The 26,451-nt window shown below is 43.6% G+C and overlaps 1 protein-coding gene across 1 annotated transcript in view; it reads left to right on the forward strand.

The window, feature by feature from the left end:
• The first annotated feature begins 6,420 nt into the window (after positions 1 to 6,420).
• Positions 6,421 to 26,451, forward strand: part of PFN2 (profilin 2) — a 31,136-nt gene continuing 11,105 nt past the window's right edge. The window contains exon 1 of the mRNA XM_083177966.1: positions 6,421 to 6,746. Coding sequence (XP_083034092.1) covers positions 6,615 to 6,746 — 132 coding nt within the window. The 5' untranslated portion in view covers positions 6,421 to 6,614. The remainder of the gene's footprint in view (positions 6,747 to 26,451) is intronic.

Below are 26,451 nucleotides of genomic sequence, written 5' to 3' on the forward strand. Positions count from 1 at the left end.
ACGTTACGCGTCCTCCCAACCTGTTCATACCCCCACTATCCACGTTGAAGTGGAGTTGATTTTATAATGTAAACCGAGCCCGAAGCATGGCGAGGGGACGTGGAATACATGTAAAGTAATCCATGTCCCCTCGAGGGGCTTGGTGGCTCGCCACACTTTATAAAATCAACTCCACGCCGACGTGGATAGTGGGGGTATGAACAGGTCAGAAAGACACGTAATGCGCCCCCTCATGCTTCGGGCTGGTGTGGATAGTGGGGTTTTGAAATGGAGGCACTTGCCAAATTAGTCCCAAACCGATGGACAATAAGTGAAAAGCGGTATCCTTTCTCAGTACTAAGTACTTAAACACTTAAATACACCAGGTATAATTTCCTGTAAACCCTTCTACTTATTATGAATAAGTACATGAAACTTATAAATTCGAACGCCGATCCTTTCTCAGTACTAAAGTACATGAAACTTATAAATTCACTCGCCGATCCTTTCTCAGTACTAAAGTACATGAAAAGTGGCAGGCAGAGAGATGGAAGCTTCCCTGTCTGCACCAGAGGCTGTGTGGGGGGTAGGAGGACTCCCTGGGACACAGGTTGCCCCCTGGGGAGAGCTGGCAGGGGCGCTACGCTGACTATGCTAGGCAGTCGTTGGTAGGTGCACTACGCTGACTACGCTAGGCAGCTGTTGGTAGGTGCGCTACGCTGACTACATTAGGTAGCGATTGGACTACGCTGACAACGTAGCTTAGTCTACGCTGAAAACGTAGCGTAGCCGGGCGCCATGATATTACACAAGTACCGAAAGTTTTTTGGCAGGGAAATCAAATGTTGTAGTTCCACCACTGTACACTACTGTAGGAATTAGCCGGCTGTGCAATAATTTGATATGAACTGTGTACTGAAAGAAAAATACATGTTCAACTGGTGCTATAATTCCATTGTTATGAAATGCTGTATGTGTCTAGTGGTCATTCCTAATTACCCATGCAAGGTATTGTGCCTTTAATATACCACTGATTCCTGGCTGCTTGGGAAGTGTACAGTGTGATTAACTTATTCCACTGGTATTACAGCATACAGTATTTACTAGCTAATGTGAAGTCATTCATAACCGTCCTTACAGTGCACTGTGTGAATATATCCTGCTGGTGCTAGTAAGTAATGTATGTAGTATCTAGGTGCGCAGTGATTCCTGCTAGTTCATGCAGTTTACTATACGGTGAACTAGCACACCGGCCCCGATTCGCATGGGTTCATGGACGAGCATTGTATTAAGGTCCATACACACTGGTCGACTATGTCCAGCGTGTATGGACAGCGATGATGTGCGGAGAAAGCAGCTCAGTGCATACACACTGAGCGGCTTTCCTCCTGCCCGGCGCCGACGGAGGGGGGGAGGACGGCGTTGCATAGCGCAGCACTATGCAAAGCCGTCCTGAAAGCCACTCATCTGCTGGTATAACCAGATGAATGGCTTTTTCAACGATGTTGCGGGAGCGCGCAGCAGCGCTCATCGCCCGGGCGTACACACTGGGTGGCTTTGAGCTGAAAGACGCTCAAACCTACTGTTTTGAGCGACTTTCAACTCAAAGTCGCCCAGTGTGTACGGGCCTTTACTTTCTGCTTTACATACTGTCACACAAGCTGAGCCGCAAGCGCATGTGGTACGTGAAAACGATTCACTAAAATCGGTATTGCTCAGCTCCCATATGGGATAGGCTGATAGTTTATATACTCAAACCTTCCTGGAGAACTGCACTACACAATATAGATGATCACATTCAGACAAACAGGTGCACTTCGGGGACTAGATAGATAGATATTATATTTACAGTGAACATTATAATTTTATTTCAGTATTTGTCAGAGTAGTCTATAGAAAAATGCATGGCCTCAGACCACTTGGTGAAGCAGCTGGAGCAATCCGAAGCAGGAATGTTTTCTACATGTTGGATGAAGGTCTTCAATGCAGCTTTCAGGCCTGGGTGCCACTTTCCTGAACCTGTGGAATAGTGCATTTTTGTGATGGAGAAGGGCACAACAAGTGCTGGTTCTTCAGCAGTGGCTGGAAATGGCTTCCAGCACATGTGGCAGGCATTGGTTGGTTTACCAGTCCCCAGTGACGGTGTGATGCTGCACAAGTGGAACGGAAGCTACATGATCAATCTTACCCACAAATACACCCACCATCTTGTTCGCCATTCTATGGTGGCACACCTCCAACTGGTGTCCAGTGGGCCGACTGTTGTTTGGTCTCCTGGATTACACTGACGTTCCACCAAAGTTTGCGTGACTATCAGACATGGCCAGTAGCCTCCCCCTGCTCTCAAGTCACCTGATGGGGTATCCAGCATGCAGACACTTTACTCAGGCCAAGCTCTTCATGAAATAGCAAACAGGTGGATCATGGTGAGATGCTGATCTCCTTCTCTAACTGGTCCATTGTCACCCTGGCATCACCTCAACTATGGCCACATGGCAGCAACATTATCCTTGGTGACACAGGTCGGCTGCAGCACTCCAGAGACAATCTCCAGCACCAAAATTTTGAAATCCACTCAAATACTGAGGTTTGGGACAGTGCTTCTGCTCCAAAAGCAGCTTGCAGTCTGTCAGTGTCCTGCTGTTGCAGACCATTATTGTAGTTGTAGAAGATCATGTCTCTGAAGTGGGGTATGGGTCATTGGGTCGACCAACTTAAGGTGGACATGCATTGGGTTAACCATTGAAGGTTGACATGGCTTAGGTCAACACCTGAAATAGGTCGACATGGATGGAAGAGTGACAATGGCTAGGTCAACGGTCAAAAGGTCAACATGGATTTTTCATTTTTTTTTGTCACAAATGTTGACACAGTCAACATGAAAACTGTCTAGAGTGTATCTCGTCCCCTCACATGGCTTGCACCCAATTTTGACCTTTTGACTGTCGTGTCAACTTAGCCATTGTCGAACTAATGCTTGTGTCAACCTTCCATCCATGTCAACCTTAGGCTTGTCAACCTATTTTCGATGTTGAGCTTAAGTGGTCTACCCAATGCATGTCGACCTTTACTGTGTCGTGCTAATGACCGTATACCCTATAGTAAACATGGTGATGTCTTTGGTGTGCAGTGTGCAATGTTTAGGGTTTTGTGCCTGTCATTTCACAAGAATTTTAGTCAGAGATTGCAGTTCACAGCCAGAAGGTCAGATTGTGTGTGCATTATCTATTCACTGCACATATAGAAGCATAATATATATATATATATATATATCCAGGTGTGAGGACTGCACTCTCCAACAAATTATAAAGGCCAGGGTGCCAAACTCAGATGTTCAGTAAAAGCCAGTCCATCCATTATAGATATATGGGTCACTGTCATGCACTTGGCACTTTATCGCTTAAATACGTCTGAATAAAAAAGCTTTATCTACAAGCAAGTCCAGTGAAAGCCCTCTTCTTCTTTGATATATATATGTATATATATATATATATATATATATATATATATATATTCAATGGCAGAAATAAAGTGTTTACTTAAATTTCTTTTTGTGTTTAAGCATAGGGTACTTTTTTTACTCCACATAATCACTTACTTCATTTACGCATTTATCATATCTGTCCACAAGCTTTAGAATCCCGTTGTGGTACTTAATATAGATAAATGTAAGGTTATGCATTTCAGGAGGCATAACCTATGGGCAAGTTATAATCTAAATGGGGTAGAATTAGGGAAATCAGAATTGGAAAAGGACCTAGGAGTCCCAATTGATAATAAATTGGGGTGAAGTACACAGTGTCATGGAACAGCAAGGAAGGCAAAACAGAATACTAGCATGTATTAAAAGAGGTATGGAAACTAGGAATGAAAATGTAATCATACCACTCTACAAGGCACTGGTTAGACCGCATCTGGAATTTGGAGTGCAATTCTGGGCTCCACACATTACAAAAAGGGACATGGTAGAACTGGAAAAAGTTTAGAAAAGAGTAACGCACTAATAAAAGAAAAAAGTTTGGTACCGTGTTAGCCAGTTGATAAGAAAAGTTTTGTTGTTCCTCAGTGAGAAAAACAAAATAGCAATCTAGATTAGATTGCTATTTTGTTTTTCTCACTGAGGAACAACAAAACTGCACTAATAAAAGGGATGGAGTCTATAAGCTACAAGGATAGACTAGCCAAATTAAGTATGTTTATGCTGGAAAAGAGACGATTAAGAGGAGACATGCTTAACATGTACAAATATATCAGGGGGCAATACAATGAACTAGCCCCTACTTTGAGGTCGAGGACTAGGACAAGTGGGCATGTGTTCAGACTAGAGGAAAAAAGATTCCATACACTTAAAAGAAAAGGCTTTTTTATGGTCAGGGCAGTAAAGGTCTGGAACACTCTCCCAGAAATGGTGGTGATGGCAGATGCATTGAACACATTTAAAATAAAATTATATAAACATTTATTGGAAAAAAAAAACATTATGGGGGTACAACCTATAACTATTATTTATTTAATATTAAAACAAAGACAATATTTAAAAGAGGGGTTGACAAATTCAGCTCCAAGGTTGAACTTGATGGACATACATATATCTTTTTTCAACCTTAACTACTGTTACTTGAGTGCCTCTAGTCCAGGAGTCCTCAAACTATTTTGCTTTGGGACCTCATTAGACAATAACAATAATTACAAGACCCTAGCAAGTGACTGCTGAAGGTCATCCCATCACATGTGTAGTCAGCAGACAGCACATGCATGGCAGCATTGTGGAGGCACAAAATGAGGCTATGTGAGGAGGCTAAAATAACAGACAATTTAACAGATTTTTCAGACTCCTTGAATCACTAAGGCTGCTTTCACATCGCAAAATGAAGGTTCGCACTGGGACTTTGAAACGGGTCAGTCCCGGCGCGAACCTTCATTTTGGGATTTTCACATCTCCACAGCTAACCAGCAATAATACCGGTTCACTGATGACATCAGGGGGCACAGCGGGGAGTTGGCGCGCCATTGGGGGCGGGGGAGGAGGCAGCGCTTAGAGCTGACAGTGCTCCAAGCGCTGCTTCCTCCATAGTGTCAACGGTAAACAGGTCGACCCGTTTAACCCGCTCACAACGCCAAGCAACATGGCAACGAACCGGTAAGGACTTTTTTACCGGTTCGTTTTGGCGTGTTGCTACCCATTTTCTGGACACGGTAACCCCTTTCACATCGCACTAATTACCGGGTCAAAACAGCTTTTACCCGGTATTTTCTTTTTAAAAAAATATTTTTATTGAGCCTCAATAAAACAAAATATTAGTGCGTTTCTATAGTTACGCCGCTGTCTACTTGCTTTTCTGTGCTTTCAAGAATCAATTATCACAGCTGGAAAGGTTTTTATTTCAGGTTAATTTCAACAATGCACAACATTGCCAAAAGTTACCATAACAGCACACCTTGCTGGGGACCTACAAAACAGGTTAGGGTATGGGTTAGGTATAGTCTCTAACCTCACTGTTGCAAATGCAGGAGTGCTCTTCTCAGCTCATTCCAAAACTGCACCATTTGTGTAAGTCCATTATGTCCAAATTAAAGATCTCCTCACCAATCTTCATTACATGTACATCAATCAAAACTGGCATACAACTTCTGTTTGATAAAATAAAGACTTTCTGCAGCCAGACTAATGAGAGAGCGTTAGAATTTCTGCCTTTACGACATTGAGGTCATGTGTTTGACTACCGTGTGTCTGTGTGGAGTTTGTATATTCTCCCTGTGCTTGCATTGGTTTCCTCCCAAATCCAAAAATGTGTAGGTTAATTATGGAACTGCGCATATGCATTGTCTTTTATGTGCATGGTATAGGGGCAGCCGCCCATGGGGACGCCCCCAGCGTTCCATCAGTGTCCCCATGAAAATGCTGGGCATTCCCATGGGATTGCGGGCAGGACGATGTGGGCCGGGGGGCAAACAGCTGACGTCACAGGGAGTTAGCCGCCTGCCTTGTCTTCATCCCGGTGCTCACAAATAAAAGTCAGTTTACAAAGTATTTTATTTGGGAAGCCAAGAGAAATCATTCGATGGTCGGTGACCATCGAATGATTTCTCTGGCAACGGTGGCATGCGAGAGAATCAGGCCCTAGTCCTCTGTGCTGCCAGTGATGCACAGTGTATATGTGGTGTGTCTGTGTGTGATGGAGGTAATTGTATAATATACATCACACTATGTCCTCTGTGCTGCCAGTGACACGCAGTTTATATGTGCTGTGTGTGTGATGGAGGTATATATATATATATACATATAATTATATCACACTACGTCCTCTGTGCTGCCAGTGACACCCAATGTATATGGGCTGCTGTGTGTGTGATGCTAAATGCGTCTGTCACTGTCGCCTACACGTGGAGGTGTGCCAGTGTCCTTCCGCTGCTGGCGGAGTGATCTGCAGCGGCATTACAGGGGGAGGGGGGCTACACCCGGGCTCTGCCCTATTTCCTTGGCTTCTCCCGGCTGCCGGAGCTCAGATTATCTCCGGACGTGACGGAGCCGCTCCATCCCCGACACCGGCTACCCTCATCCCTACCCCGGGCTCCCCGCTCTCATCAGCACCGGTACCTTTCGGTCGCCCCTCTCGGTGCCCCCCCCACTGAAGATGTCCGGCTGGCAGGATTACGTGGATATGCTGATGGCCGATGGCAGTTGCCAGGAGGCCGCCATTGTCGGTTACGTGGACGCCAAATACGTCTGGGCAACGACTCCCGGGGGCTTCTTCCAGACCCTGACGGTAAGCGAGCCGTGTGTGTGTGTGTCACGCCGTGTCCTGCGTGTACCGTTACCCGCTAATGCACCTGCCGCGGGGGGGCGGGACTCTGCAGATAACGGTCTCCCCTGTCATCACCCCAATGCTGAGTGACTGACGGGTGACTACGCGGCGTGCCCGGGAGAAGCATCCCAGACTGCTGGACCAGTGCGGGAGGATACACCGCATCAGGCCGGGCGCAGATTGCACCCACTGAATACTCTTTAGCGTAGACTCCAGTCACTGTCATGAGATTTACGTTTTTGACGTAAGCAGCTTTCGTGAATCCCGCCTCCGCCGCTGACACCATGTTCTTCTGCAAGATGGCGCACTCCCATTGATTTTCTTTTCTTTTTTGTAAATCTTCTGTCACTCGGGGCCTGTAGGATGCGGCACCTCGGAGTTGTCTTCCTCGTCCACAAGCCCACAGAGCCGCTTTGTCTTCTAGTTGCTAATTCATGCACGACTTTACCTAGTTCTACATTGCATGCTGATCCCTGTGGGCATTGTGTAAGGCCATACTGGCTGTGTACAGCTGTCATGGAGACTTCTCCCCTGCTACTATGTCAGTCACTTAAGGCCTTTGGTGCAGAAGAAGAACATGAGCATGGGGTCATTGGTGACTTGTGGTCACACTGATGGTGGCAGCTGGTGTACAGACATGGATCTACTCCAGCTACTAATTGGTGGAGTGTCCCATAGTAATGCTTTTATCAAGTAAAGATGTCTGAGAGATGGCAGTAATGACCATTTCCAGAGACTTCACTTCCATGGCTACACATTGGTGATAGTCCTGTGGTTCTTGAGTGGCACATGCCAGGCCTGTTAGTATAATTTTGTGCCATAGATGGCTGGCCATGACCTACACAAGCTGCTGCTGGAGGATCTATAAGGCCTCAGAGATTATGTTGCCCTAGTGTTTGTGACACTTCTTCATTTCAGGTTTTTAGGCCATGTTCAGAAATGAAGTCGTTTTTAACACTTTGAGTGCCAACATCTGAGCGATGTTCAAAATTTCTGCTAAAAAATGCCACTGTCGCTCACATTTGTTATATAAATTGAAATAAAAGTGTTAAATAAAAAAAGATTATATTTCCTATATAAAGTGACCATTACAGGTCATTATGATGAATAAAAATGTTTGCTTGCCAATTTTGACACCTTTTTTGACAAATTCCCTTTGCACTGAAAGAGATAATGCTAGTCTTGGAATGAATTAATTCGATTTGCCTTTTTATGCTTGTTCCAATACCTAAAGTTTGCAAACACCTTACAGCAGGCATGTCCAAACCATGGACCTCCAGTTGTTGTGAAACTATACATCTCAACATGCCTTGCCATAGTTTAGCATTCCCTAATAGCTAAACGGTGGCAAGGCATGATGGGACTTGTAGTTTCACAACAGCTGGAGGGCCATAGTTTGGACATGCCTGCCTTACAGCATTCCTAATCTAAGTTGTGTTGTGCATATAAGCTACTGGTGCCTCGCTAATGCAGATCAGACATTTGGGTTGAAGGGCATTGTTGGATGTCTTTGAGGGGGCTTGATGATTTTACACATTTGTATAGGACAAATGTTATTTCAGGACTGGTGGCTTTCATTATATTTGTAAATGAACCTGTTCTTGTCTGGTGAGACGTTCATCAGGGGTGACTAGGGGGAACTGTTTTCAAGCATAAACAGATACTACATTGAGATATCAAAATAACCAATGACAAACCGAAAGGTTGGCCAGATAAATATTTTGGATTATGCTGAAATAGTTTATATCCGTGTACAAAACAATTAACCATGGTAGATTCCAAAATCTTTTTTTTTTTTCATGCGGACTAATTTTCAAGTACATTTCCTCCAATCAGATAGTGTTCAGTGATTTACTGCATACATAACCTGGTCCAGTAAGTTGGAAGGTACAACTTGTGCTAGAAATACATATAACACCCTAAGCCTTTCTAATGCCGTAATAATTCTGTACGAATGCAGTCATTCGTAGCTTGAATGCCATGTTCCTACTGCATCAGCCTTCATATTGCATTGTAAGAAACTGATACGTTAGTTGCTGCTTTTTGAAACTGTAACCGCTATCATTTTAAATTGATGAATGCAGAAGGGATCTGGAGACGTCACAATGACTCCATTTACTGCTCCTCCCTTCTGAGGAGACACATGCCTTCAGACACATTTGCAGAGCCTGTTGATTACAGAATAAGCAGGCCTGGAATGACTCTGCAGTAATTTGGGAGGCCTACAGTCTCCAAGTCGCAGACTGTTGCTATGTATTGCTCTTCTGATATAACTGCAATGTTACCTAATAGTACAGAAGCTGACAGTCATAATTATTTGTATTCCTTGTGCCTTCCTGTTATAGTTTAAACCATGGTTGAATATTGACTTTGTTTCCCTATATACTATTATAATATGTACTATTCACTTTTTAAAGACCTATGTGGCCATTAACTTAAAATACATTGATGTTATGAGGTATTCTATGCAGCTATTTAGTATTGTATTCTGTTAGGCATCCTGTCAATCAAAACCTTGGGGAGCAGTGCATTCAGACATTGAAAGTTGGAATCCAGCAGACCCAGTGCATGCCTGTGGTTTGGTGCAGTTATAATCTATCCAAGGAAAACTTTTTTTTTTTTTTTTATTGCAAATGTACTTTTTTTTGTTTTTTTTGTGACCTGACACTTTTTTTTAGCTCTATAATGTAGGCATTTACATATAACCACAGTCCGCCAGGTATTTTCAATGTCTTCTATAAAGCATTGCATATGAAGAAGGGAATAAAGGTCTAAACTGTGGCAAGACATGATGGGATTTACAGTTTCACAACAGCTGGAGCATCATAGTTTGGACAAGCCTGGTCTAAACAATGCTTTATATGGTACTGCTGACATGGCAAGATTTCCTTTGTCCTTTTTATGAGGTTTGAGAAATGGAAGTTCTGGAGATCTGGAAGGATCACGTTGATTACCCAAAGGGTGAAATTCAATTGTCCGTGTGCTGGGAGCAAACAGATGGCACCACATGGAGCTATTTAACTGTTGCTCTGTTCGGGCGCCTTCATTTCAGCTGAAAACCCTTGTCGGTGCCCCCATTAGTTGGGTTTAGCCACTATGCGGCTAAGCCTGAACATGAGCGTGCTCAAAAAAATAAATTGTTTAGGGCCCTATGTCCCATTAGTTTAGATGGACGATCATGGGGTGATAGATAATTGAATTTTCCCTGACAATTTGACTGGTTTCGTTCAATCTCTCAGTTAAGTGGGTAGTTGGCGCTGTGTTAACAATAAAACAATGCATTTTTTACTTATATACTTAGCCTGAGTGCCCCATGCTTACAATATAGGTCTGGCTAATTTTAGACATTATTTATAACTAATTGGAGCAAGTATATTGTGCTTTCTATGAACATAGCTGCAATCTGTGTCACCTGCAACACGTGTAAACTTGCACCTAGAAAAGTGTCATGTAATTGCATGCAGCCAGGATCTTTTAGTTACGTTGGTACTTATGTAGTATCTGGGCTGCCGATTTTGTGATTGTATGCCTTACCTTAAGGCATACAATCAGATGCGATGCGATGCGATTCGATGCGATTTTGCATAGGATTCAATGTTAAGAAGGTCCTGTTCATTTCCCCACTATCCAAGCGGGCATAGATTTGATTTTATATAGCGTGGCGAGCGCAGCGAGCCACCGAGCCCGAAGCGTGGCGAGCGAACGCATATTTCTTAAAAAGTATTCTGTGTCCCCTCGCGGGGCTCGCTACGCTCGCCACGCTTCGGGCTCGGTGGCTCGCTACGCTCGCCACAGGTTTATATCCAACTCCATGCCCACTTGGATAGTGGGGAAAGGAAAAGGACCCCTTTTTCCCATTGAATTCTATGTTAAAATGGACTCAGACCATTTTAACATTGAATCCTATGGAAAAATCTTGACCATCGCATCGCATACGATTTGGTCGCATGCGATACGATGCGATGCGATCCGATTTCTAAATCGGACGCCCAGATACTACATAAGTACCGTTACGTTTAAGTAAAATATGATTTGCTCACATCCTTGGGAAGACAATAGGTTCGTAACAGCAGGATTAACATGGCCGAAAAATAGGCAGTGCTAATGCAGTCGGTCATGTAAAGCATGTGACATGGGCAGGCTTGCAGCTTTCATAATGTATAGAAATGTCACTGGTAGATCTGCTTGGTGGCAGCTCCCGCACTACCATTCTTTTGCAACAACAAAATCTAAATACAGGTTGAGTATCGCTTATCCAAAATGCTCGGGACCAGAATAGTTTTGGATAACGGATTATTCCGTATTTCAGAATATTTTATATTTCAGTGATTTATCTTCAGGTAGCTTGCATTTATTTTGTATAAACGCATATATTTTATTAGTATACAAACTTTGTGCATAAAACAAGGTTTCAAAACATGAAACCATCTCAGATACTGAATTTAATTGGCAAGCAATAATTTTCTTGCACATATTTAGTATCTGTTACATATCATGTCCTCAGTAGTGCTGTTATAGATGTCTCCAGTAGTGACAGTTACATATCATGTCCCCAGTCGTGCTGTTATAGATGTCTCCAGTAGTGACAGTTACATATCATGTCCCCCAGCAATGCCAGTTACAGATGTCCCCATTAGTGCTTTGAGCAAAACATTTTTTTTTTTCACTTTCTGGAATGTATGTTTTTCGGAATAATTTGGATTAGGGATACTTAACCTGTAATGGTGTGTACACATGGTGAGATTACCTTGCTATTCGACTTAAGATTTTACTGCTATACAATCTTTGCTAACTCTGTCCTTTTTACATACAATTCATGCTGCATCTACATTCGATTTGCACTATATAGTCATTGCTGCCCTGTCTATCTGGGTTTCCATTTGTGCTGTCTCGGGAGCGTGCATCGGGATCGCAAGGTTAAAAACCTGTACAATCTATATAGTCAAAATCTCATGCGGGATTGTACCGTGTGTACACAGCATTAAGTGTGTCTAAATTATGATTTCCTTTATAAAATCTTAAGGGAAAAATTGTTTTTGCGTCTTATCCCGATCTGAACTGGCAGGAAGAAATTCTATATATTATTGCAGGTACTGTACATCTGATAAACCCATCTAAAGTCCTGATTAGGTCCCCAAACTGTAGTTTCAGCACCCAAAACTAGGACTAGTAGCATATATCTGCTTGCTGCACTGTGCGTCATGCCAACCCCCCCCCCCCCCCCCTATCATTTTGTCCTCTCTTGCCAAAAGAGGGTGCCCAGCAATTAGAGGCAAGAAGGTAAAGAGGTTGTGTAACAATTCTGCCTTTTTTTTTTTAAATATGAGTGAAGGGGCCATGAGTAATGTAGGGTACACACCAGGGCGACCCGCTCACGATGCACATCGTGAGCGGGTTGTCAGTGTCTCGTCCGACCCGCTCACGGTGACGCGGGAGGGCACGACCCGCTCACGATGTGCACCGTGAGCGGGTCCGATCCGATGGCGACCCGCACCCGGCTGTATGGTCATCATTGAGATCCTACCTGCAGCAGGTAGGATCTCCATAACGACCGACCGACCCGCGGGGCCGCGCATCGGATCGGTATCGGTCCACACCAGGACAGAAAAGGGCCCAATCAGCACACAATCTACATCCAATTGGTCGGAATTGGATCTAGATTGAGGTGATCGGGCCCTAGTCGTCCTGGTGTGTACCCAGCATTAATGTAAGGTTTATAGAATGAAGTTCTAATAATTCAAGCTGGCTACACACCTCTCCAATCTGTCTGGTGATGATTTTACAGTACTTTCAGAAGGAGCATAGGATTCATCTCCTACATGCCTGTCTCTGGCTCAACACGGTAAATATGGGTGCTCACTGTATGGTTTAATGGAGGTTATTCTGGTTAACTCGCAAGGCTGTGAATTTTGCAGCATTACAAGTCCAGCAAACGCTGCACGCCTCGTTCCCCTCGCAGGCATGCGAACGGATGTTTTTGCATAAACATCCATTCACAGCCTTGCGTGCGGGGACAAATCATTCGATGGTCGCCGACTATCAAATGATTTTGGAAGCGCTCGCAGATCTGAGACACCTCTGTGGGGGAAGCGTGTGGGCAGCTGATGTCAGCTGCCCGCACCCGCGTCATTTGGGAATTAGCGTGAGAACGCCCATGAAACGCTGGGCGTTCCCAAGGAGAATCCCCTGGCCCGACGCCCCCTGCCCGCAATGTGTGTGAGCGCCCGGCAAATAATCTATTCGCCATGACCGCTCACACATAGCAGCTGCACATGCGCATAAATAACTGCGCATGTGCAGTCTCAAAAACTCGCACAGGGAACCAATTTAAACCAGAAATGTATGGGAGCATATGACAATCAAAAAATTGTTCCCAAATGCTTGAACAGACAGTAATCAGTGAGACAAATTGTTTAAATCGTTCTGATATAACAAATTTATCAAAGCATATATGTTTCTGTTTTCCTGCATTTGGGTGGAAATTTTTGATTGTCCTATGCTCCCATACATTTCCAGGTTTTTGTTCCCACCAGATAGATCAGACAGAAAAATCTGTACGTGTGTATGCACCTTTACTGTTGCTGTCCAGACTTGTCTCCTTTTTTTTCCCCACCAACATAAGGAATTTTTATGCCCTCTATCCCAATCCCAATATGTGGTCAGCTCTAACATGTGCTTTGCCTTCTTCATTTGTCCTTGTGCACAGTAATACATTTCATTTTAAAACCTCTTGTAACAATTATGATAGGTAATCTTTAGGTTGTATTGGACTGTCTGTTCAGACACCTCTGTCTGTGCACAGAGTACTTTGTGGCTGTTGCTTTGCAAGGTTTAGGGGGGTATTCATTCTGGGATTCCAACTGACGGAATCCCATGCCATTTTCGGTCCTCTCGACTGCAACTAGGCAGTCGGAATTCAATGTTTTGAGTGTCGGAAAGTCCAAGGTTTGGCGAAAAAGGACGCTGATTATCGAAAAATGGCTGAGCATTCTAAAAAGTCGGATCTGTTTTGTAGTAAATGCCTTCAATTCAATTGCGCATTGAATAGGCAAAGGCCGCTTTTACCGGCAGCGGAAATAGTGACCGCAATTGAATTATTCTTATTTTATTGTTTTCATCATTTATTTATAGCAAGGGTTCCGCAGTGTCTAGCAGAATACATAAATGGGCTAAAAGAAGAAAAGGCAATTTAGGACACACATGGTAATTAAAGACCATTGCATACACTGAAGTAATTATTAGGGTGGCAGAGACCTAGGCATAAGTGCCATTGAACAGAGTAAGAGGTACAAAAATGTATAAAATGTTCTTAAAAACAAAAAATCCTCATGTGAGGAAAAAGCACCTGTGGACAGAGTGCTGCTCATGAGGGCTTACATTCTAAAGGGGAGGAGTAGACTGACTTGAGTGACACAAAAGGGGTGGAAGTGAACATAAACAAAAGGTTAGGATAAGAGATGTTTTATAGCCGACATAATATCACAGCAGCTAAATCTGTGAGTTCTTTTTATTAGACTGTTTAAAAAGCAGCTGGTCTGGAGTGAATTGAAGGGAGCACAGGATTGAATTAAGTAGTTGGAAATTGATGAATCTGGAAGTAGTAGCAGGTTTATTATGTGCTTACCCCACATGTATGGCATGGTTTTTATATTTAATATCAGAAGAAGGGAGTTTCTAAGCCACATTGAACATGTTTTAAGTTAGTTGGACATTCTCCTTTTCAGTGTATGGGCTGATACCTTGGTATATGTACTAAATTACCTATTTTAAAACCACTAATTTTTGGCAGGTTTACCTCCCATTGCAATTTAATGTGCATGTCCCCAGTAAGATTTTTGCCCTGCTCCATCAAGGGATTTGAAAAACATGTACTGTCATTTGCTGACCTGAGCGGACATGCTTGGGGCTCTGTCATGGGGTCCAGCCTTCCATCCACCCCCAGAGGAGATGACCATTCGCCACACCATCTGTTAAGTTCTGCACCTGGATTCAATGATGGTAGCCACTGCAACCCGGCAAGGCCAGTATTGACCTCCCTCGGGTGCAACGCGGCGAATCCCGTGCGCTGCAGCACTGCTTACCGTTGCAAGTGCAGACTGCCCTCTGCAGCTCCAGAGACCCTCCATCTGCGGATGCAACTGTCTTGTTACCTCTTCTCACCTCTGACTGCCAGACTGAATCTCATTGCTATCTTCAGTGGAGACCATCAGGACAGGTTCTACACCAATGTCTGTGGGCCTTCATGACCATCAACGCAGATCATTGCAGAAGATAATTCTCAGACTTTGTTTAGACTCCCCCCTCGTTCACTTTCTATAACCCAACAATGTCTCAAAGTTTCACCCAGAAGCCTAATGCGTTAACTCTAGAGGGGAGCAGAGGAGGTCGGAGAGTGCACCAGAACCAGGTTACCACCCCCATCTGCAGCATGTTGGCCTCTTTCACCCTCATCACCATCACTGCCTCTCATTGTTTAGGCCACCAGCCCCCTTGATCTGGGTTGGAGTGAACCGTTTGATCTACTCCCCATTTCATGTGCTGTTTGCTGTGCCTTCATATAGGTTCTTCACATAGGATATATCATGCTAATATATGTATGCCAGAGAATTCAGTGTGATTTTGTGCTTCAGGGCTAGTAGCGATGTTACAGCATGTGGTAATATCATTGTGCCCAGCCCCTTAATTGGAAAAGCTCCAGACTGTGCATGCAATTAAATAGCTTGGGACACTCCTCTTTGAGCTTAACACACTTCCCCTCCAAATTGACAGTTCCTTGTGTGTGAGAGTGGGACTATATTAACCGTGCTGTTTTATTAGTTTTTTTTCCCCTCGTTGTCCATGAGAAGCCAGTACAGTGTGGTGGGGGTTGGGGTATAGCGTGCCGACAGTAGGGATTCCACCACGCTGTGGACTCAGTGGCTAGCTGCACTTACAATCTATTCTATTCCCACTCCATGGGGGTCGTGATCCCTCTTGAGGGAGAATAGCCCCTGTCAGTCAGGATCCTGACTGTTGACGTTTTAAGTCAGGATTCCGATGTCAGTGTAATGACAGCCAGAATCTGGTCTGTTGGTAGGCCATCCAGCACCTGTTTTAGGTGGTCACCGTTCTTCTGGGGAAGGTACTACATAAAATATACTTTTTGAGTGTAATTGAATTTGTTTTTTGTCGGTGCCAATCAAAGCATTTCAATAGTCCCTCTTTCTCCTGGGTGCAATTGCTGCATGGGCATTCAGAATGGCAGGTTTATCTTGCAAAGCAGCTAAAACCTTCTAAAGTACTACATTAAGCACCTAAACTTTTGTTCAAGTGTCCAATATGCTGACTTATCGTACTTAAGGCCCCCATACACTAGCCGATTTTGGTCCGATTTAGGCCAGATCAGTCGGATCTGGGCGAAATCGGACCAAAATCGGCTACTTTTGATGTCCCCTCAGATCCGATGCGCGGTCCCGTGCGCATCGGATCTGCGTCGGGTGGTCGGACCTGCTGCACGTCCGACCACCCGACTTGGGACCTTTAGCTGGCGGTGAGTGCTGACCTGGGGGCGGTGTGGTCAGCAGCAGGGCTCATCAGGGGGACGCCGGAGCGGGGAGCGGGTCCTGACGCTGTAACTAGCCGGCGGCGCCTGTGTGTGATGATCTGGCCGGGCGCTGTGATCATTCACATATATCATTCAGCAGCGCTGCGGGACGGACGGGGCTGGGCAGTGGCGGGTATTATATTTTTAAAACACCTGTCAAATGACTAGCCGTTCTCTGATTGGCTGAGAGCTCCAATTATCAATCTGAGCACGGTTTAGTATTTTGTCTACTATTTGTGGGGATGATTTATTCAATTATTCTGTTAGGCTAGAGCACTTCCAGTGCTGACTCACCTGTCCCCAAGGTGGCAAGCAGAAATGTGCAAACCAGTCCCATATGGGTGCCTAATCACGTCCAGAAATGACTTTCCTTTGGATTGGCCAGATTCTGCAGCTGAACCCAAGGGCTTTTGAGGAGTCAAAATAATGGTCGCTTGATTGGATCAACCGTTGAATTCTCCTCTACTTCTGTGTGGTATCCTAAAATGGCGTCCAGAAAGGTGCCAGATGTAGACCCTAAATTAGCTCTAAAATGATATTGATGCAGTTAAGAACTGGGGCAAATGTATTAAGCCTTAACAAGAGATAAAGTGGGTCAAGAACCAGCCAATCAGCTGCTAACTGTCATTGCAGTGCCTGTACCATGGCAGATGATGAGCTAATTGGCTTGTCTTTATCTGCCATGTTACAGGCTGTGTTTTTAGAAATGACAGTTAGCAGCTGATTGTCTGGTGCTTTATCACCCTTCACTTTATCTCTTTGTTAAGGCTTAAAACATTTGGCCCTGGGTTATAAAAGTGAATGGCTCCGCTCTGCGTGTAGGGGCCATAGACCATAGACTACTTGGCCCATGTGTTGTTATCGCCCGGCAATTAATACCGGCATGCTGAATAAATCAAGTTAATCTCTCCGGAGAACACTGGCCCTGACCGATTGCTCAGCACACAACGCTGAACAATTCTCCTCTGTTTTGGGCCCCATAGTAGTATGTGTGCTATTTTTTACACTGCTCAATACAGTCTTTTTTTGCAAAGGTCCAGATGCTGAAGATCCTCTAGAACAGTGTTTTTCAACCACTGTGCTGTGGCACACTGGTGTGCCTTGAGCTGTTCTCAAGTGTGCCCCCAGATCTATAGATGCCCAAACCAGTTACAGCCACCACCAGTTCAACTGTTATTCACTGGTCTCTTCTTTTCATGTAAAAGGCCAATGTATTTTATTTTTATTAACTGTGGGGATCAGTGTGATTGTTTTTTTTTTTTTCCTGTGGGTGCCAATGTGTTTTTCCCTGTGGGGATCTCATGGTGTGCCTTGCCAATTTGAAAATCCTATTTAGTGTGCCGAAAGGTAAAAAGGTTGAAAAACACTGCTCCTAGAAGCTAGATTTATCAAGCCGACCTTATGCTAAATTATCTTGATATGGTAAATGCTAATAGCTAATAATAGTAAATGCAATATTACGGTCATTTTATATTGTGTGTCAAACCTGCCAAGAATCAGCGGCTTACAAAAGCTGCCACTTGGTAGATCTTCTGTAAGTAAATTACTGATCGTTTTTGTGACTGCAGTCAGCAGTGGAATATTAGAGGTGCATGCCAGACTGCAGAGGGTCATAATTGACTGAGAATTGGGATTTTCAGTTTTACAAAAGTAGGCTTAACCTCTGCAATTCATGTGTCCCTGTTTAAAGGTATAGTATACCTTTTTAAACAGGGACACCTGAATTGCAGAGGTTATGTGGCTGGAATACTTCAAGCCTGAATTTCACCTGGTTTTACACCTTTAAAAGAACCTCTGGAATTCTTGAGTGTCCCAGTTTAAAGGGATGGTATGGTAAGCCTATGCATAAGGCACACAAACCGTTTGTAGGCAAAGGGAAGTAGAGGAATAGAGCTGCAGTTAGAATTACAGAGGTGAACATGCATGTTTATGAAGACTGAAATGTGCCAGTCAATAATTGCGCTCAGTGAAGACGTGTGGGTCTTGGTGGGGACCCCTCACTTCATCAGTTGTGGACATGCTTCATTGTTTCTGGGTCCCATCACATTATGCTTTTGAGCTACCACTCCGATCACTACAATGCCTCTTGGGGGGGGGGGGGGGGGGGGGGCAGAAGAAAGAATGAGGAGTGAGAGAACGAGGCTGTCGGAAAGAGCATGAAAAAGAGGAGCGAGAAAGGGGGTGGTCAGAGCGATAAGTCTTCATGGAAAAGGAATGTATTGGAGAAAGCAGTGTGACAAAGAGGGTGTCGGATAAAGAAAGTGATTTAATTGTAAGCATTAATAATTCTGAATGGATAGACACTCAGTTGATGCTGCAGTAGTTAGTGCTTTGGTAGCGGTAGCGGTTCTGCAGTGGTTCTGCCATAAGGGAGTATCAGTCTTTTCTGTTAAACCATCAAAGTACAGTAACAGTTTTTTTTTTTTGTAGTATTTTAAATATGTAAATTGAATTATGTTTCTTCTTGTTTCTTCTTGAGTTGTAGAAGTGTCGCTAGCCGCTGCAAGGTATTGTGAGGGCCCCATGTCTCGCACTAAAACAATATTTATATCCGATATAGTTGCTTTGGCAGCTCATCTCCTAAATCCTGCTGTTGAAAAATATGACTGTCCCTTATTGCAGCTTGACTTGTATAGCTTCCTTTCAATAATCTAAATTGTGTGCTGCTGTAAATGTTTACTTCAGGTTATGACCTATGATCTGGTTAGTGACCCCTAAATGCTGAGACCTTTGAATAGATTTCAGTTTCCTGGTAGCATTCATACCCCTCTCACCCATGTGGCTCTTGATATATTGTACTACAGGAGCCACATGGGTCTGCACAAAAGCCATACCTTACCCTTTTATACTAGCTAGCAGTTACATTTTCTAAAATCCACATCTGTGTCTGTGTGTAATAACACATTAGCAGGCATTAGAAGCAAGCTCTTAACAAACAAATCTGGAAAAGCTTGGATCAGCAGGTGATATTGGCTGCCTGCTGCTTATTACAAACTTTATATAACCTTCCTTAATACTTAAAAAAAGTTAATAAATGTTGCATACAAATATTATTGTACATTATTATTATTATTAACAACCGTTTCTTATATAGCGCACACATATTCCACAGCGCTTTACAGAGAATATTTGAACATTCACATCAGTCCCTGCCCCAGTGGAGCTTACAATCTATATTCCCTACCACATGTACACACAAAGACATTCTAGGGTTACTTTTGTTGGGAGCCAGTTAGCCTACCAGTATATTTTTGGATTGTGGTAGGAAACCGGAGTAAACCCACGCAAGCACAGGGAGAATATACAAACTCCGCACAGTTAGGACCATGGTGGGAATAGAACCCATGACCTCAGCGCTGTGAAGCAGATGCTAACCATTACACCATCCGTATGAAGTGAATACCTTTTAGGATTATTACACTCATCCATTTGCAAGTCACTGTACCACAAAGGATCTGTGTATTACTGTTCTGATTCTGTACGAGTCAACTGCAATTCCATCTGCATTGCATGCATGCTGAAAAATATAGACCCCTCCCCCTCTTTTTATGCAGAGCTTTACACTACAACAACTTCTTCCTTACATGGGTGCCGGACGGGGTCCTGACAGTCATTTACCCGACGTCTGGATTACGACTGTTAAAATACCAACGCATGGGTTCCTGACGGACACTGGCTATTCTTCCTCGTGGGGTCCACGACCCCCATAGAGGGAGTATAGAATAGGTGGCAAGCGTAGCGAGGGGCTTTGTTGCACTGTCCACGCTGTCTGAGTCCAGCCAGTCGGGATCCCGACGTCGGGCTAATGACGGTCGGGATCCCGACTGTCGGAACCCTGTGCCACACCCCCTTACACTTGGCCACCATTATGACTCAGCCCTATCCCTGTTTGAGTGATTTGTCTGAAAGCAAGTGTATTTCTGCATACGCATTACTGCTTTGCCATGACATGGTTTCCACACGCTTGCTAAACTTTGCTTATGTATGACTACCTATTTACAACCAAGTTATGCCACTGCAGGTGCAAGTAAACATGAGATGAAATTGCACTTGCTGGCTGAATCTCAGAGAGCACACACACTCAGGAGCTATACAGGGAATATTTCCTAATTCCTTTGGGCCCTAACGGGAATTTATACACTGAAAAGGTGGTTGAATGAACTTAGGTGTATACTGGAACTTTGAATTTCTTTATGTACTAAGACGGTTATAAGATACCTTTTTTGGGCTTTCTATGCACAGGTGTGATAACACCTAAAGACGTTTGTGCCGTATTTTAATAGCACAAGGTACTCGCCACTATAGAGGACTAAGTCCAGTTCTTTATTCGATCAGTAGAACAACACCAATTGTTTCAGAGCCTTAATGGCCATTTAATGTCTATAAGAAAAAAACCCCGATGAAGTCTCCAAGAGAGATGAAACGCGTTGGGTTCTGTCTTAAAGCTCTGTGAAAATAAAGAAAATTTATTCCACAAGAAACAAGAAGCTTCAAGTTTATATTGTTTTTATATTCATTTATTTTATATATCTATTAAGACAATTTAAGACATCTATTACTATAGGGCGCTGAAGACACTATTGTTGGTGTTTATGTGTAGTAGTAGTTCCTACTAGTGGGGAACTAAGTGTCTACAGAGACCGACTAGTTTTTCTATTTAGCGCATATTGGAGAACTTGTTCTGTGTATGAGATGAAATTGTGTTTGACTCTTCTTCATTGCCCCTAGTTGCAAGTGTTTAGCTCCAGCATATTTGCAGTGTGTATCTGTATAATCCTCTTCCATTCCGCTCTCCATCAGCCCCTGTATATTGTATCTGTGTTTTGGGTGCTTTTCTATTGGCATCTTCAAATTTTCTTGAATGCTTAATTGTAATGGTTTTTCTAGTCTTGCTTCTGGTCCAGCTCTGCTCTCAGCATAAGATATGGTCTACTGGGACAAGGACTGAAAAAGCTATGGGGGCAATTCAGAGAATTTAGCTCCTGTGTACTTGGCTATTTAATTCCAGCCTGAGGTTGCATTTATTGCGGATTTCTGATCACACCCTCCTGAAGTGTGAGCAGGAATCCGCTTTACTGTAAGTAGTGCTTCAGAGCTGGGCGTGAGTGCCAGACGTGCCGTAACGGCATCGTGCCTGGCACTTGGCTCCGGAGGGGCTTAATGCGGCTAATCCCATGCATTCTCGCAGGAATTAATGGAATGGCTCCTGGGTACTTAGCCCGGCAGCAGTATACCAAAATAAGAGTTGAATCTCCCATTTATTATAATGCCACTGAAAAAATTTGATTGTAGATATAAAACTAATTTTAAAAAACAAACTGAACTGTGCTACCATTATGTATATTCATAAGATACAGCTATTGTGATGTTGGAACACTAGGTTCCTGTGTATTTAAAGATGGTTTGGAGCAATCTGCCCAGTTGAGTAAAGCATCTACATTAGATTGCTTTATATAAATTCTATGTTATGCTGGAAAGAATAGTGATTCCTCAATGTCTCACTCTTGCCTTCAAATTATCTTTTTATTATTACAATGGATAACTGGGGTATATTGGTAAAATCAGTAGACTTCTAGCTGACCTGACCTTGCAACAGGAGTCTCTCTAGAATAGGTACACCACTCAGGCATAACATTAAAGCCACCAGGTTAACGTGTGTAGGTCCCCCTTGTACCATCAAAACAATTCTAACCTATCTAGGCATGGACTCCATAAAACCTCTTAAGGTGCCATCTGCCACCAAGTCGTCCACAGCAGATCCTTTAAGTCGGGCATGTTCATACTGCGGCCCTACAGCTGTTGTGAAAGTACACATCCCAGCATGCTTTGCCATAGTTTTAGCATTCCCAAATTGCAAAACTGTGACAAGGCATGATTTGACTTGTAGTTTCACAACAGCTGGAGGGCCATAGTTTGGACATGCCTGCTATAAAGTCTTGTAAGCTGTGAGAGGGGGTCTCCATGACTTGAGATCTGGGGTCAAGTCAACAATTTAAACGGTCATGTTCCTGATTTAATTTTTGGAGTGTATACAGGTGCATTACCCTGCTAAAGGAGGCCTCTGCCTCCTGAGATTCCAGTTTGTATAAGAGCCAGGAACTTGGTTTGCAATAATGTTTAGGTAGAGGGCGATGGTACTTATAGTAAAATATACATGAATGCCAGTGCACAATGTTTCCCAGAGCATCATGCTGGCCTCTGTTGGTTTGCTTTCTGCTCATAGTGCATTTCTTTTTCAAGTAAACTATACACATGCACTTGGTTGTCCATATGGAAGCGGAAATGTGATTCCTCAGACCAGGCCGCCTTCTTCTATGGCTCCATGACCCAGTTTTGATTCGTATCAATGAGCCTTTGTCATCCATGACCCTGTTGCGGTGAGGTCAGGCTTTTGGAGCCGGCCCTGGTTCCCAAAATACGGGGGACAACATGAGTAAGGGCAGGGCTATTTTTCAGCAGGCTCCAGCAGGAACTGAGGCCATTATTCTAGTTCACTCTTTCTGACAAAATATTTCTTAGATGGACAAAACCATGTGCACTGCAGGTGAGGCAGGTGTAAAACCCCACCCAAACCTAATTATCTCTGCACAAGTAACACCTGCCTCACCTGCAGTGCACATGGTTTTGTCCATCTAAGAAATATTTTGTCAGAGTGAACTAGAATAAGGGCCTCAGTTCCTGCTGGAGCCTGCTGAAAAATAGCCCTGATTAAGGGTCCCCCATATTTTAGGATACAGCACCAGGCTTCACTAGCAATTGATGCAATGCCATAACCAGGGGACTCACTTGACGGAGTCCTGTTGCCAAAACATTACCCACCTTGCTAGTCAGCCCAGGATAGGAGTTAAGGAGGGGGGAACCCCCATCAAATAAAGGGGCATCCCAGGCTTAGGCTGAAGCCTGGGGCTATCCCCTGCACCAATGAGCAGTGGGTGCGCGGTCGATGGTTGGTTTAAAAAAAGTAATATTGTCCTTTACAGTGGGACTACAGGTTCAAGCAAGCCTGCCCCACATGCTGGTACTTGGGAGAACCACAGGTACCAGCATGTGGAGCATTAAAGGCCCGCTGGTACAGTACCTATAGCCCCCCCGTAAAATAAAAACAAACGCTGTTTTTCAAAACCATTTTATTAAACTGAATCTTCTTACTTCTGCGGTGTCTTTATCTGGGGGCATGGCTGCCCCCTCCCAGGACTTTGGCGTCTTTAGGGGCTTTTCTATGGTCCTTCTCCACCATTGGACTGCCTGCCCCCTGTCTCGTGCTGTCTTCCAGCTTGCTCCTCAAACTTGTAATGATGAGCAGGCTGTCAAAGTCAGGCTGACACTGAGCAGCGGATACAAGCTGTCAGTGTGTGACAGACTGATCCGCTGTCCTATCACATCTGTCTCGGTGACAGGTGTGTGCTTTGATGTGGGCTGAAGGCTCATCCCTGTCACTGAGGCAGAGGAGTAGGTGCTTCGTCCCCATTGTATCTCAATGGGTTTTTCAACATCTTTTATCCCTGTGGCTTAGCCCCACACCCCGCTGCTGACCTTTTTTAATTGTCAGCGGGAGGCACAGCTCCCAGTGCCTCCCACAGTGTGTCACCTGTCATAAACTATCTATCTCTATATATCTATATCTGGAAAGAGGAACAGATAATACGCCTGATGGTGTATTATTGTTTTTTTGTTGACATTTTTTTAATGATCATTCATAGAAGGTAAGGATATAGCACCCGTACCAAACAATTCATCAGCTTTGGACTTAACACCACATGATATCAAATAAAATCCCACTGGCACAACAGCTTCAAGATCTCACTGCCGTCTAAGGTGTTTGACTCACGGAACCTCTTAGCAGCACGCGGCAATGTCCAGCACTGTCGAACGTTGCAGAGTTCCAGCAGCTTCTCTGTAGCCCGGTCAGATGGGAAACATCTTAAATTGTATTACAGGTTGAGTATCCCGTATCCAAAATGCTCGGGACCAATAGAATTTTGGATAACGGATTATTCTGTATTTCGGAATATTTTAATATTTCAATTATGTATTTTGAAGTATCTTGCATGTATGCTGTATAAACACATAAAATACACACAAATATATTTTATTACCACATAAAATACACACAAATATATTTTATTTGTTCAAAAAACAAGGTTTCAAAACATGAAACAAAATTTGTGTACTATCTCAGATATTGAATTTGAATGCCAAGCAATCATTTTCTTGCACATATATAGTGCCAGTTACATATCATGTCACCAGTAGTGCTGTTACAAATGTCCCCAGTGAGTTTTTAGCAAAAAAATATTTTTTTTTTCACTTTCTGGAATGTATGGTTTTCGGAATAATTCGGATAACGGATACTCGGATACGGGATACTCAACCTGTATTTAAATCTTTTGACAGGGGAGGCAGTGCCTCCCCTGACTGCACGTCCCTGCCCTATTGCTAGAATGAATGTGGTTGGAACTGTATGCTCAGCGACTTACACTGCCTCAGAAGTGCCCCTGGATCACCTAACACCATAAAACGCACAATACCACAACAAATGTAACTGTGTGTTCCCAGACATCAGTGTTAAATTTGCTGTAGTATTGTATGACCCTGTTGCTGATTGTCCTTCCTTGGACCATTTGTGGTAGGTACTAGAAATTGCATATCTGAAACACCGCAAAAGACCTGCCGTTCTGGTGTCTAGGCATTAGTTTGGTCCTTTTGGTCAATGTTACTCAGATCCTTATGCTTGCTTGTTTTTCCTGCTCCTAACACCTCCAACTTCAAGAATGAAGTGTTTGCTTTCTGCCTAATGTTATCCCATAATCCATGTTATTCACGTCACTTGTGAGTGGTTTTAATGTTTATGGCTGGTGTTAGTTCGAATAACATTTTATATAAATCTTAGGGAGAGGGAGAGTAGAATATGTCAGATATGTAGTTTGCATTGTTCTAAAACAAAATAAATGTAGATTGCATAGATCTGTAATTGGATTTGTATCCGCTGTTGTCTAAAGTGACCTCCAGAAAGGGTTACTAGGGCATGACTTACTGATCCATAGAATATACTGGATTTTGTGATCATCAGGCAAGCTTGAAAGGCTAAATAGGGTACTAGCCAGAAATAAACCTTGCAGACACTAGAGATGACAGACTTCCCATACAGCAAACCTCCAGCCGTAATCCCAATGACAATGCCCCCCCCCCCCCCTAATTTTAGTTAGGGAGGGGGGGGGTTTGGGGTTATCACAGCTATATCTTTATTTGAGAATTGGGTCATAGTTTTGTATAAGTGTTTTTGGCAGGAAAAGGCTGGTATTGGATACTGGAGCAGAGACTTTCCTCCTGGCTCCCGAATACAGCATTTCTCCATTGTACCAGTATTTTGTTCATCTGCTGCTGTGCACTGGTTGTTTTCATAAGGAATGTAGACTCCTCTTGTTTCTGAGGTCACGGTCATCGGGTAGCTGATGATAGGAATGCAGTATGGAGGGATGAGTAAGTATTACTTCTATGGCCCTACTTCTCTTACTTGAGATGTCTCCTGCCATAAGCAACTGTTGACCAGGGGGAGGGGTCTGCAGACATTTGCAGCAGCATGCTAGCCTTGCTGTGCAGACTCGTACAATTGTTTGGTGTGGTGGCACAGGCTTGTATTATGTGATGTTTGCAATAGAAGTCATTTGCGAACCACAACCGTGAATTCACATAGCCATAGGCTATAGATTTTATTATGCTACATAAATTTCTCATACATTTTTTACATTTTGTGTGCGTATTCCTCTTTTATGTCTGCAGAGTGCTGCGTTGGCTAGAACTGTTCTGAAAACCCAGATTGTGTATGTTCTACAGTTACAGAATGTGCTCAATTCTCCATTTTTTTTTTCTTTTTCCCGTTTTAGTTGGATTTTGTACATGAATTGGCGAGTTCAGATGAGTCCTTACACATCTTGCCCTTTTTACTACATTTGGCATGAAATGTTTTGAATGACTGTCGCTCCACCGCGACTAGCGATTGGATAGGTTCCCAATAGTTTTTTGCCTCAAAATAATTTATTAAATTTAACAGATTAAAGTTACATCTTAAAATCACAATTGGAC

The sequence above is a fragment of the Crinia signifera genome, chromosome 3 (genome assembly GCF_055691185.1).
Source record: "Crinia signifera chromosome 3, ASM5569118v1, whole genome shotgun sequence".
NCBI classification, from domain to species: domain Eukaryota; kingdom Metazoa; phylum Chordata; class Amphibia; order Anura; family Myobatrachidae; genus Crinia; species Crinia signifera.